Below are 14,573 nucleotides of genomic sequence, written 5' to 3'. Positions count from 1 at the left end.
CCGATCCGTTTCCCGACGCTGGTTTCCGGCAGCAGTTGATGGTCCGGACCCCTCGGTGGCCACATTCCCAACAGAACAGCTTCTGTCGGTTTGTGCACGCACCACTGAAATGGCCATTTTCCCCGCAGTTCCGGCAGGCTCGTTGTACATCGATCGCCTGCTCTTGCTCCTGGCCGATTCCTCGGTTGGTGATCTCGGTTTTCCCGGGAGTCTCGTGTGTGTTGCCTCGTTGTGGGTTGGTTCCATTGCCGGGATAGGCGGCACGGGGTCGATGGTTCTGCGGAGTGCGTCTCGGTCCCGCGCGGTTTCGTAGGCCGAGACGAGCTGGGTCAATTCTGTGAGTGATCGGAAATCTTGTCTGCGTATACATTTGATACTCCGGACGGAGATTTTCGTAGATTCGCTCGAGTTCCTGTTCCCGAGTATACTGGGCTCGCTGCATCATCAGACGCAACTCGATAAGGTAATCCCGGAAGGATTCCTTGGGCTTCTGTTCCCGACTTCGTATGGTGTCTTCCAGCCGCTGGAAGTATCTGGGGGCAGGAAGAATTCTAGGAATTCTTTCCGAAAGTCTGTCCAATTCTGACCCTGCATCTGAAAAGTTTGGTACCATCCTTCGGCCTTACCTGTAAGGAGACCGGAGATGGCTCGCGGCAGCTACTCTTAGCTCCCGCCGTATGATTCCACTCGCTCCTCGAGCCTTTCGATGAACGCTAGTGGGTCCGCGTGGCCGTCGAAAGTAAATCCCCATTTCCGGAGTTTGTCCGCCAGTAACGAGTACAAGATCACACCCCCTCCGGGGCGTGAGACCCGATGTCCCTGAGGAAGACGTGGCTGATCTCCTTCCGTGGATGTCTGGTGGCTAGGCGTGGCCAGGGCTCCAGCGGTAGTGGGTACTGGCGCGTGGTTCTTGCTGGACGCCTCTGGTCTGGTTCCTTGGAGTGGTCCTTGGGCAGCTCGTTGTGGTTGCTCGTCCTGGGCGGCCGGTGTCTCGGTTTCTGACTCGCGGTATCCGTGGGTGGATCCTTGGCTCGTGCTGGGCAGCTCGGGTACAATTAATCGCAGTTTTGGTCCCTCCTTGCTGTCTTCCATCTTCGTGCGGCTCTCTCGCCCGGGTGACGTGGCTGGACTCCGGTGGTCCCTGGGGCTCGGTGTGTTCCCAAAGTGCGAAGCCAATTCGTCCAGCCTTGCCTGCACGGCTTCGGGGTGCCCAGGGCGTGCGATGAATGCGGTGATCCGGCTCCGTAGGTCCTCTTCAGTCCCAGTTTCTCCTAGTCCAAACTCCTTAGCCAGGCTCTGCAGCTCGTCCTTCCTGCGGGACGCTATCCAGCGGATGTTCATCCTGATCCTGTTCCACTAATCGGGGCACCGGTACGAGTCCTTATCAGCACGGTACTGGGTCTGGGGCTTCTGTACTAAGATACACGGCACTGGGTGGAGAGTCCTGTCCGAAGGACACGCGGCACGATACTGGATCGGTGATCCTATACTAGGATACACGGCACTGAGGTGGGGGGATCCTGTCGAAGGATACGTGGCGAGGTACTGGATCGGTTATCCTATACTAGGATACACGGCACTGGGGTGAGGGATCCTGTTCGAGGGACACGCGGCACTGTACTAGATCGGTGATCCTGTACTAGGATACACAGCACTGGGTTGGATGATCCTGTCGAAGGATACGTGGAACTGTACTAGATCGGTGATCCTGTACTAGGATACACAGCACTGGGTTGGATGATTCTGTCGAAGGATACGTGGCGCGATACAGGGAAAGGTTCTGTCTGAATGCTCGGTGGTAACTGTGTGACTGCTCAGTAACAACTGCCTGACTGTTCGGTAATGACTGTCTGACTGCTCGTTAACAACTGTCCCGACCGGTGTTCCTGCTCCGCCTTATATTGGCCGTGGCCATGGCTTTGTGGCCGAGGGCTCCTCTGCCATGTAGCTGCTCCTCTGCGATCGCCCTCTGTCCCCCGCTGCTCCGTTGTTCTACCGCTGCTCGCTTTGTCGCCGTTGCGTGCCAAAGTTCTCTGATTCTGATTCTGGGCTGCTAATCCCTGATTTGAAGTTTTCTGCTGCTGCTTAGTTCTTTATTCACTTTTCACTGCTTTTCAATTCTCCCCTATGCTCACCGACTCTCCCCTCGTGGGTCCCTGCTCGGGCACCATCTGTAAGGAAGTTCTCAGGCCGACGTACAGCTTCTCAGTCTGTCCAGGGCCCGGTCCTTCCCCACAGCAAAATTTGTTGTGTGAGGACCTAAGGGGAGAGCCGTTCGCAGCGAAAGCGCACCCGTGGGGTGGATCGAGGCGCGGGTGAACCCGTGCTTGGGGAGCTGCCGAGACGTGCGTTGGGGGTCATGCGAGGCGGGAGGAGGGGGTTTTGGTCAGGGGTCGGAAGGGTAGGGGAGAGGGGAGCCCAGCTTAGCAGATGCCGCATGATCCTCGACTCACATCTGCGTCGCCGGGTCCTCAGGGTGAGGGTGTAGGAGAGGGAACCCAGCTTTGCGGATGCCGCGTGAATCCACGACTCACATCCAGCATCGCCGGGTCCCCCAGGGCGAGGGTGTAGGAGAGGGAACCCAGCTTTGCGGATGCCGCGTGAATCCACGACTCACATCCAGCATCGCCGGGTCCCCAGGGGAGACAGGTATGGGAAAGGGAAGTCCAGCTTGGTGGATGCCGCATGATCCACGACTCACATCCCCTTCGCCGGGCCCCCAGGGAATAGGGAAGAGAGGGGGTGGGGCTGAGGGACTCCTACGGTCGTCTTTATTGTGGGGGGAATAAATGACAAAAATTTACGTTTTTGGGAAACTTCTGGTTCTGTGCGTACACCCTGCCTACTGCACCGATCTATCCCCCCCAGAGCTCACATACGTGAGGTGGCTCACCCTTGCTTTCCCTTCCTTGGGTCCGGCGGCCGGTCCTCGTCACGTCGGTGGCTTCCTTTGCACACCGCGGTCACAGCTGGTTTTTTATTCACCGCGTGCGGCTTATTGCGTACACGGCGCGGTCACGGCTAGTTTTCAAATCTATTTTGGCTTCCGCCGCACAACCGGTCTGGCTCAGCCCCCGGAGATCACTCCCGAGCCTGGCCCGCGCTGGACCGTGCCAGGCCTTTTTGGCCTGGGGTGCTGGGTGGGGTCGTCGTGCTGGGGTCGTCGTCATCGTTGTCTTCGTTGTCTTCGCTGGTGAGTGTGTGCTCGTTGTCGTGGTAGGCCTTGAGGTCGGCTAGTCCGGCCGTTCGTCGTTGTCTTCCCGTATGCTTCTGGAGTTGTGCTATGGTGGGAGAAATAAATTTAACTACTTTGTAAGGCCCCTCATATTTGGGAGCCAGTTTGGCAGCGAAGTTGTCCGCCGCTTTGGACAGGTGATGTTGGCGTAGCATCACGAGCGTCCCGATCGTGGGTCTCCATTCGCTTCGAATTGGTTTTAGGTCCTGCTCTGCGTCTGTGATGCCTGCTGGGTATTTTCTTGCTGCCACGGCGATAGGTCCTCCAGTTCCCGGGCGGTAATGGCGGCCAAGATCGCGTTCTCGTCATCCGAGTCGGCTGGGCGAAACGGGTTTCGTTCCCGGTCTATTTCGGCGTCGGCTAATGGCTCCAGTTGGTAGTCCGTCGTCGAGGTCTCTCTGATCTCGGTGATCTCTCCTCACCTCTCGCCTGTTCTCGGTCGTCCCTATCTCCTTCGCCAGCCGCTCACTGATGAAGGATCGTGTTGCTCCAGTGTCGAGGGTGGCCGCAAATGCTCTCCCATTGATGTCCACCAGGGCAGCGATCCTTCCTCCGGTCATGCTTAATGGGTGGGTTTCTCCTGTTCCGGGGTGCGCGCCTCCGTCCATGTCCCAGTTGGGCGGAGACCCGATCCGTTTCCCGACGCTGGTTTCCGGCAGCAGTTGATGGTCCGGACCCCTCGGTGGCCACATTCCCAACAGAACAGCTTCTGTCGGTTTGTGCACGCACCACTGAAATGGCCATTTTCCCCGCAGTTCCGGCAGGCTCGTTGTACATCGATCGCCTGCTCTTGCTCCTGGCCGATTCCTCGGTTGGTGATCTCGGTTTTCCCGGGAGTCTCGTGTGTGTTGCCTCGTTGTGGGTTGGTTCCATTGCCGGGATAGGCGGCACGGGGTCGATGGTTCTGCGGAGTGCGTCTCGGTCCCGCGCGGTTTCGTAGGCCGAGACGAGCTGGGTCAATTCTGTGAGTGATCGGAAATCTTGTCTGCGTATACATTTGATACTCCGGACGGAGATTTTCGTAGATTCGCTCGAGTTCCTGTTCCCGAGTATACTGGGCTCGCTGCATCATCAGACGCAACTCGATAAGGTAATCCCGGAAGGATTCCTTGGGCTTCTGTTCCCGACTTCGTATGGTGTCTTCCAGCCGCTGGAAGTATCTGGGGGCAGGAAGAATTCTAGGAATTCTTTCCGAAAGTCTGTCCATTCGCTATCATTGACCGAAAGCTTCTATTGACTATTTCCACCTGACCATTTACTTGAGGCGATCCTGTAGCAATTTTAATGTGTTTGTTAGTCTCTCTCATGAACTCGTCGAATTCGTTTGATGTGAAGCAACTCCCTTTATATGAAAATAATGCATTTGGGTTTGCTGTATGACTTTAGAGCAGTCTTTTAACGAAACGTGAACTCTCGTATAATCATTGCTCTTATTGTGGAGTCTTGAACCGTTTTCTTTATAAATATATGCGAAACCTGCGTAATGCGTAAATAATGGCCATTGTTTCCTGCTCAAAGCTGTGATATTTTGATGCCGCTTCAGTTGTTCGCTTAGAAAAATAAAAAATTGGATGCAGTTTTCCGTCGTCTTTCTTTTGAAGTAACAGTGCCCCGAAGCCAAAAGCGCTTGCATCACAGTGCATTTCTACATAAATCGTCTACAGTTTGGTCGTCGCAACTAGAAGTTGAACCAGTTGGACTGCGGAGTTGGTATCCTACGTTTCGCAAAGGAAGATTCTGAAGACACGGCGACAGCCTCTGATGATTGCGATGGGAAATGAGTGACAGGCAGTACTATTTCTGATACTGAATTTTATTAAACAAATGCATATCCTTATATAGTTAGCAGTGGTACTCTTATTTTATGGGAAGGAACGCACAGGTTCCTTTTGAGTGTTTTTTTTTTAGATAGGGTGCACTTACTCTGTGCGGGTGTTACATTTCAGTGCACTTACTTAGGTACTTGGCAGCAATAAAATAAAGTAAATAGTTTATTGCTTGATCCTTTTTGGTGGGTTCGAGTTTACAAGTGCTATTGTATATTCTTAGTTGCTAATGTAATTTTCGTGTCGTCATATTCATTCACATGAAGCGACATGGACAATTGTATTTATGAGTATTTGCGTATGAGAGTGCACTGTGTATTCCGTAATATTAATTAATTATATGTCTGTGACTGAACACACTGCTAATGGCGTTTTCAGACCCTACGGCATTCTGAAGAATGGTCCTAAAGGTGTCCCGAACGATGTATATTTTATTGAGGGGTATGGGATAGTTGTCCTTAATCAAAGTCTTGTAATGTTGGTATGATCGATTAAATTTTTAGTAACTGCTTCACTACCTACTTGCTAACAGCCTTATTAATAATTTCACTATCATCGTTACTAACGGTATAACTAACAATTTCATCAATCTCTTTACTAATTCTGTCACTAACAATAGCATCCATCTCTTTACTAACAGTTTCACTAACAATGTTATCAGCTTCTGTTTTTTTTTATCACCACATCTTTAACTATTTTATTGGCGTTTTCACAAAACTTTTCGTTTATTTCTATACTCATACGTTTACCCATTGTTTTAATTTGCATTTTATTACTTACAATCGGTAATACTGAATAATTACTTAATTGATTACTACCTTCCTCAGTTGTAGCGTCTAACATAAACTTTTTAAAGTGTTTAGGTCCAAATTTAACTCGCATGCATTCATAAAGCTACTGCCAAGAACCACACCAAGACTCATAGACTCGTTCGATATCACGTTCAACTGAAAAAACAACATTCTATGTTATTGGCTTCGATTCAGCCCAAAATATGACACAGAAACTGGCTCCAAGATGGGTTTCGTAGTGATTAAACTATTCGTAACGAACAATATTGGACTCCCTGAGTCTATGAGGCATGCTGCCTCTAATAGGGATGCAATATTATTGCATAAGAAAATCTTACAGTATCTTACATAATTGTTGTTGATTAGGCTTTTTCTCTTAGTGCAGTCCTTGTCGAAAAGACCTCGTGAGTTGCAGTTGGCGCAACATGGGGTTAAATGTTAGCTGCAGTATCTGCCGAGACTTGCGGTTGTGTGGCATATGGCTTCCGCCGCGGAAGACGGATTTCCACTGAATGCAAGCCTGATCTTGTGAGCCCGAAGCCGGAATTCCATCGATTATCTTTTCCTTCAACTCCTCTGTGTCTATGTTGATGTTTCTAGCCAGCATAATTATACCCGATACTCAAAATAAGGGGTATATTTGATTTGTGGTGAAAATGGATGTGTGTAACGTCCAGAAGCAATCGTTTCCGACCCTATAAAGTATATATATTCTTGATCATCATCAATAGCCGGACTCTATTGAACCCTGTCTGTCTGTCCGTCCCTATCAGCGCCCAGTGCTCAAAGACTACAAGAGCTAGAGCAACGACATTTTATATACGGACTTCTGTGATATGTCACTGTTCAAGAATGTTTCAAAACTTTGCCCAGCCCACTTCCGCCCCCACAAAGGGCGAAAATCTGGGGCATCCACAAATCTCAGAGACTATTAAGGCTAGAGTAACCAAATTTGGTATCCACACTCTTTTTAGACCTCACTATAAAACGTATATCTCAAAATTTCTCCCCACCCCCTTCCGCCCCCACAAAGGACGAAAATCTGTTGCATTCACAATATTGCAGATTCGAGAAAACTAAAAACGCAGAATCATAGATAATGACCATATCTATCCGGTTGCGGAATCTGGATCAGCTACAAATAAATTTGCAGTGGCTACGCAGCGCCCGACGTCACGCTCAGACTGAAATGTCTCTCTCACGCGCACTCTTTTAATATTTGTCTTTTAATATTAGCGGCGTCTGCCGGAGGAGAGCCATACTGACTTAGTATCGGGTATAACTGTAGAGTTGCGGTGTCCGCAGCAACTCACAACGTTCCCCCTCGTTATGGATGTATCATAGGAAGTTTCCAATATTATTGAATGTGCTGTTCGATTTGTGCGGATGTTGTGTGTTGTGCAGATGTGTTTCTTGAAGTGGTATTATATCTGATTTGCATTTGTTTAGCGGAAAAGATAAACTTTATAACTTTTTTTTATTTAAATGGCCGTCTATGTTTCATTGTAGAATTTTTATTGGCAGTAAAGAGATGAATTATATAGATTAGCTTTCAGAGATTTGATTTTTTTCTTGGCTGGTTTTCTACACACAGTTCGGCTTTGCGCTGAGATCCGTCAATGTAACTCTCTGTTGAAAGCAAGATACGAGAAATATTTGTATAATTTTGTATTCTTAAAATCAGAGCCTTATATATGACCATGAGGTAGGAGGTACAATTTTGTATTTTATAATTATCGTTAGATCTACGCAAAGGATACATTTTACGGCGGGTGTCTATTTGAGTGCATGCTTACATTAGGGTTATTTTAGTAGTAACTTTTAATGGGCTACAGATCTTTGTTTACCCCGAATTGTCACTACTTATCTACTTATGTGATTTCTTTAGAGATCCCTTTTTTGAATACATGAGTGAATGTGTACAATAACATGTTTATGTTTGAACATTCTGCAAGGGGCCGAAAGTGGCATGGTTTCGATGATAATATGTTCATGTTTGATCAATAATAGAGAGAAACAAAAATATATATATAAAAGAGAGGGTATATGTACATTCATCTTACATAAAAAAAATACAAAATATCATATATATATAGGTACAAAATAACAAAAAGTATGAATTTATCAAAAGCATATTAAAGCCATACAAACATCAGGCCCGAAAGATGCGTTTGTAATACTAATGATCCGCAATCAAAGTCCAAGATTAATTATTTTTGTGTTGGTCAGTGTACATATCTTTTAAGGTCCAATGCATTAAAGAATGCGAGAAATGCAAGACAATGCGGAAATTTCTTATCGCGAGCTTTGCATTTGCATAGCTGCACCGAAAAAAGGGAAAATAAATTCACTTACAATTTAATTACAATCCCTCGTTAAAAGGCGCCTTTCGTTGGGGAAGCTGTGAAAATAATATACTGTTGGCCCATGTCGAATGGTGTAAGGGGGAAATATGAATATTAGGTAGGTTTCGACGGAAGACTGTAAGGTGGAGGTGAAGTGAGTTATTATGAGTTAATTACTTAATTATGGAAAAGGAATAGATCTACAAGCAACCGTCTGACGGCTCTCTTCCCCTGGCAAGAGTCAAAACTCATCTCAGCTGGCAGCGCATTGTGCTGCCAAAGCGCAATGGGCTCTTTAAAGCCATAATAGGTCCTTAGGCTCCTGGCGGTCGGACTCAAGCTAATCCCACTAAGCAGGTCAGGACAATCGATACTACCCATTAGAAAGACATTTATAAAGATCTGAGCCGCAATGGACCTTCGATCCTCGAGAGAGGAGAGGTGCACGAGGCGACATCTGCACTTATAAGACTGCACCGGAATGAAAAAGGGCACAGGCTGGAGTGTAAATTTCAGAAACTTTCTTTGCAATCTCTCAATGCGTGAAATTTGAACGACCCTAGCGGGATTCCAGACCATGAAAGCGTATTCAAGGCGCGAGCGCACAAGGAATGAGTACAAACTAAGCCTCGTATATGGGTCCTTGAACTGGGATGAAGTGCGCTTAACAAAGCCAAACATAGCATAGGGTTTTGGCAATATAAAATTCAGATGCTCAGCAAAAAAAAAAAACTTGAGTCGGACAAGCAGGGGTCTTGTCAAGTATTTCCGTCGACAGAATATGAGGCCAGCACATTGAAGATTGTAAGCAACATTTGTAACGTACAGGTGGAGCGAATTAAGTCTGCACCAATGAAGAAGGATACATTTTGATCGATTTTAAGATCATCAGCATAAAGCAGATGCTCAGAAGCTTGAATGCTGAGAGATCTGTGGTTGATAAAAATTGAGAACAGAAGTGGACCAAGTGTACTTCCCTGTATAAGGCCGGAAGTAGCCAAGAATGGGTCCGAAGGCTTTCCATTTACCAATACGACATACTCTCGTCGCTCAAGATATGACCTAAATTAACTCCCTAAGGCACAGTGGGAGACTTTGTCAAAGGCGTTAGCAAAGTCAGTATACACAACATCTACTTGAGAGTGCATTTCAAAAGTATGAGGGCAGAAATAACCGAAATCGATGAGATTAGTGGTTCTACCCGGCATAAAAACATGCTGACTTGCGGTAATGTACGACCTCATGAGAAAAGTGATCTTTCTGGCAATGATTCGCTCTAGAAGTTTTGACACATTGCTGAGTTTGGCAATTGGAGATAATTGAAGATTCGACTTTTGGCACCTTTCTTAAAAATTGGCGTAATCGTGGTAGCTTTCCACTTGCCAATAAACCGACCCGTTAGCAGCGAATTTGTGAAGAGAATTTTGAAAGGTTGATAGAACGCAACATCACAGCTGCGAAGAAGGCAGGCAGAAATGCCATCCCAGTCGGTTTTATTAGAATTGTCGAACTCATCATTGCCTCCAAAATATCCACCTCTGATACATTAAGTGTGCCGATTTTGACCACCGAGGGAATAGCGTTTAAGTTAAAAAAAGAAGCAAAAAGGTTTTCTATACCACTATCCGTATTAGCGCTTAAGTTACCCAGGCTCATAGTTAAATGAAAAAAGCTCGTCGACCTTTTGAATTTATGAAATGCCCAAACGGCCTGGAATTAATTTTAAGTACCCTTTCAACGACGGCAATATACTGGTTGCACAAAAATTTGCTTAACAAAAGCAAACTCCCTCTTATGCTGCACATACCTCACACAGTCCACAGGGTCTTACGAAATCGTTTATATTATTTATATAAATTATTATTTATATTTCACAAGACCCTTCGTATACCACGGTAGCCAATAGGAGCCATGCACCCTTCTGGAAGCATTATTACCAATAATACGACGGACGGTACGCAAGAAAACACTATAGGGTGCGAGAGAACAGAAGCCCAATTAACGAAGGTGCTGACGGTCTCGCAGATTACCACATATTTTAGCAATGTTTTGAGTGTGCGCCTTTTAGATCTTTTAGGCCTATCCGTTTACCCATATGTAGGTCTAATTATGCCGATCATGAACCTTTCAGAGTTTTATACTATAATTATAACTCCCTCCTATTCCCTGAACTGACTCTTAAACTTATTGCATGCAATATTTACAATCACTTAAATTTAGCTAACTTTTAAGTTATCTTTTTTCGCCTTTTGTTAAAAGATAATTTGTTAATTTAATAAATAAATAAAAAAAGAAAGTAGCAACACTTTCCGCTCTCAGAATATGAGTCGGTAATCCTGACGAGACTGCCGAAACTACCAAGGGGGGAGAGTAGTCTAGGTATTAATCCCACTTAGGGAGGACTGGGAGATGTGCGAATCAGTGCGCGAATGCGGTCAATATCGTCAAACTCACCGAACGTGATCGCAGAACAGTTAGATCTCTTCCTTTATATATGTCCCCGGACATAGTTACATATATGGGAAGGCAGGCAGGTTGCTACGATACCTATTTTATCAGATAGGGAGCAAGTAGAGATGGGTTTAGCTACGTGCTTCTCACGCACGAAATATTCGAGGAAAGTGCAAACGGGATGGCAGCAAACCGTTTTCTGCAAAATCTTGAAATCGATATGGACATGTCGCTCGAAAAAGCGATCGGCGGAGTTATATAGACCGGCCCTCACGCCTCTATACTCTCAATCCCTCGCAATAACTTTTGCAGAAGTTGTCGCTAAGGGGAAGAGGAAGAGTCGGTCACCCACTTCTACTGCCATTGCCCGGCCCTGGGTATTAGAGGTCTTCGGCTTCTCGGGGCTCCTTTCCTCACGGAGTTTTGGGACCCTTTCAAACCCGGGATCTTGTCCAGATTCATCTAAGCCTTCGGTTGGAACTACTTAGTCTGGAACAGTTTTCTCTCCACGGCCTAGGCATGCCCATGCGGCAACACAATGGACCTTTAACAGCTCCAAGTGAGCTTGGCGGAAGCCTTATACCCCTCCCTGGCTACCACGTTAGCACAACCTAATATACCTGGGCGTCCATCTCTACAAGCGGCTCGTCTGGCGCAAGCCATAGAAGCCAAGAAAACGCATTTAATATATAGTAGCCAAGAAACCAAGAATTAAACCATAGATACAGAGAGAGAGAGGCCGGTTTTCATTTTCCCGTATCTTTAAAATTGTGGATGCACTAGGCGCTCATGCGGACGGACAGACGGACATGGCTCGATCGACTCGGGTATTGATGCTGATCAAGACGGTTGGAGACGGTTCCTTCTGGACTTTTGCACACATCCACTTTCACCACAAATCTAATATACCCCTTTACTCTTTTTGAGTATCGGGTATAATAACATAAATATAGACGGTTAATAATATAAATCTCTGCCTATTTTGTTCATTGCAGGAACACGAAAATATTTGTTGCATGGAGGATGATGTAATAGTCTGCGACTCCCCGGAGCCTGAAATTAAACATGAAGGAAAAAATGAAAACGACGAATTGCGGAATGCTTTTCTTTTGAATTTTAGCCTTCAATCTAAATTTTCGGAATCTCGTTTTCCTAATGATATACAAAAAACATACTTATTTAGTGAAGAAAAATTCATGGATTCAACGGGGAGAAATAGACGGCTACCATCGCGAAGAAATCGAAACGTACACTCATTTAATAGATGTTCTTTTATCCCAATATCATCACCAGCAGGACAGAAACTATTAAGAACTACAAAACAAACAGTATCTGTGGAATATATGTCCGAGAGGCAGGAACGTCTTGACCGATTTTGTTACACTCCCTTAATTTTAAAATCAAGTACTAAACAAAAATTTTTCGAAAAAAAAACAAGCGGTAACCACATTCATTGTACTTTTAAAAAATCCCACGAACATAATTTTCATATATATTCATTTCCCCGTCGTCAATTTGGAAAACGGAGAGATATAACTCAAAACTTTTTGTTTCTGAATTCTCCGTTACTTAAGCAATGCCGTCCAATTTCAGTCAGATTAAAAAAAATTTCTGAACATGTACTTGGAGATCAAATTCCCATTACAAATGCAAAACTTAACATTAGACTTACTCGCAATAATTCGCTTAACTCTAATTGGAGAATTTCGCCATCTAGCGAAGTCATTCTAGACACTATTGATTTATGCTCATCAGATGATGAGCAACAGGAGCAAACTATTGTGTATCCGAAAATACTTGGTTCTGATGCACTTGCTATAATATCACTTACGCATAAAAACAGACTGTCCAGTAAAAAAGCTGATGTATTAAGCCAAACAAAATTTCATATGGAACCACAAACATTAGATGATAACACCATCAAACCGCTCCAACAATCTGTGTATATATTTTCCAATTACAAGGCTAACTCAGTTTTAAGTCGTTGCGCTGCTGATTCGAAATCAAATCAGTCACTAGTATCTTTAAATACATCGAATACATTCTCTGATTCTCAAATCCACCCAAAAGAATATAATCAAGAGAACTGCAATTTTTCAAAGAATTTAATAGCTGTTACTGATTGGTACGCACATTCAGCTACTTCCGAAAAAACACCAATAAGCCAAACAACTGACAGTAATACATTTGAATCCCTTTCGGCAGTCCAACCATACAATAGTAGTGGGCGCATAATTTCTATTGATTTGACAACATAAAAAATGTCATCTCTAAGTTATCAAAGTATATTGTTATTTTAAAAGGACAAAAACACACCCAATAACTGCAATCAAAGTGTATTCCTCGAAATATGAAAAAAAAGTGCAATTTTTGGTTGTACTAGGGAATTCTTAAATAAAAAGAAACGAAATATTTTTAATCAACATGTTAATTCAATTGTTTACGCTACATTGCCTTAATAATGTCCTGTCATAGTGTAATGCCCCCAAAGTACAATTGGGGGCTTATGGCTGGGTGCACGCCCCTGACACGATCTGGATCATCTTCGGGTAGACGTCTGCTCCCAAAATGAGCGAGATTGTGGCCGAACCGCGTCTGGACGGGATCGCTCAGCTGACGGAGCGGCGTGCGGATGCGCAAACGGAGCTCGACTTTAAGCACCGTCTCCATCTGGAAGTCACTCATTTTGGCGCGTATAATCGCGGTATACACCTTCTTGTCCTCTGTACGAGTGGTGGGCAACTTAAAGGCGCTGGCCGAGATTCTGCCCACGGGCGTGCATGGGTCAATGAGCGCCGCTGTCCCGAAATTTTTGGAACTCGTATCCAACACCACCAGCGCCGTCGGAAGGAATTTGAGGCTTCGATGTTGTAGAAGGGAGTCGACGGATGGCGCTGGGGTCCGTACCACGGGGCGGCACAGGGGTAGACGAGGGCGGCGCTCAGCTTGGGACGCTGTTCTTGCCCCACACCCGTACAGCCCGCCTTTGCCACTGCTGGAGTGTTGGTGAGCGAGGCAATTCCCGCAATACTTATTAATTAGCACGGCTCGGAGGCTCTTCTCGGGGCTCAGGCTCAGGTCCACAAAGGATAGACTCCTCGGCAGACCCGGCAACGGTGCGATCTAATCCTTCGAGCACGTCGGCTTTCCATGGTTCATTTGGAGCGGAGACGTGGGGCCATGTCTGGTTGTGGAACACTAGTATGGAATAGAAAAGTCGAAACAAGTATTAGTAAGGAGCTGTGAATGGGACAAGTGCAAAAGTTCTACTGGAATGAGAACGACCGTTACAACCGGTCTTTTGAGGACACCGTGGGCAATAAGGATGAAACGTGAAAGAATAGATATCCTGGTCACTCTGTTAGCCACTAACGCGGTCCAGTGGCACGTGGGCTTTGCCACCCATGCGAGGACTATGGTGGAATCGGTCCATTAAGAGCAGCCCATACTTGCTGGACAATGAATGGGGAGTGAGGAGTTTGTCTAACGGAGTCTCTAACTCGGTGGAAGTTTGCGTGGAGAAGGATAAGATAGACCATGCTTTGTACCGTATTTGGCAATGGCCCGAAAATGGTTTCCTACCCGATGAGAGACCCACAGATTTTTGTCGGTAAGTAGCTCAAGAGTATGTATGGAAAGATTTCGGCTCCAAACAGGACATCTATTTGTAAGCTTTTGTAATATTGCAGGTCTGCCCATGGCAGGTTCGGCATGTCTCTCGACGATTGTTGCGGGACCGGATGAGATGACCTGAAAGCAAAACAGTTTAAGCAAAGCTGTTTTTGCTTAATATAGAGTGAGGAACCAGGGTTCTCACAGAGGATCAGTCCGGATACCGCGGATATCCGCATGCGACGAAATGGCCGAGGGCCCAGAGAGGATGGGCCTTCGCTCTCTGAGAGGGGGATGGACAAGAGGCAGAGGA

The 14,573-nt window shown here is 46.1% G+C and overlaps 1 protein-coding gene across 3 annotated transcripts in view; it reads left to right on the top strand.

The window, feature by feature from the left end:
* The window catches only part of ova (ovaries absent), a 59,891-nt gene extending 46,812 nt beyond the window's left edge, over positions 1–13,079 (top strand). For all 3 annotated transcript variants that reach the window (XM_033379400.1, XM_033379401.1, XM_033379399.1), the window contains one exon: positions 11,644–13,079. In XM_033379400.1, the coding sequence (XP_033235291.1) occupies positions 11,644–12,906 (1,263 nt within the window). In that variant the 3' untranslated portion in view covers positions 12,907–13,079. The remainder of the gene's footprint in view (positions 1–11,643) is intronic.
* The last annotated feature ends 1,494 nt before the right edge of the window (positions 13,080–14,573 follow it).

The sequence above is a fragment of the Drosophila pseudoobscura genome, chromosome 4 (assembly GCF_009870125.1).
Source record: "Drosophila pseudoobscura strain MV-25-SWS-2005 chromosome 4, UCI_Dpse_MV25, whole genome shotgun sequence".
Lineage (NCBI taxonomy): Eukaryota > Metazoa > Arthropoda > Insecta > Diptera > Drosophilidae > Drosophila > Drosophila pseudoobscura.
Note: the sequence above shows the minus strand (reverse complement) of the source record. Positions and strands in the feature narration are given on the sequence as shown.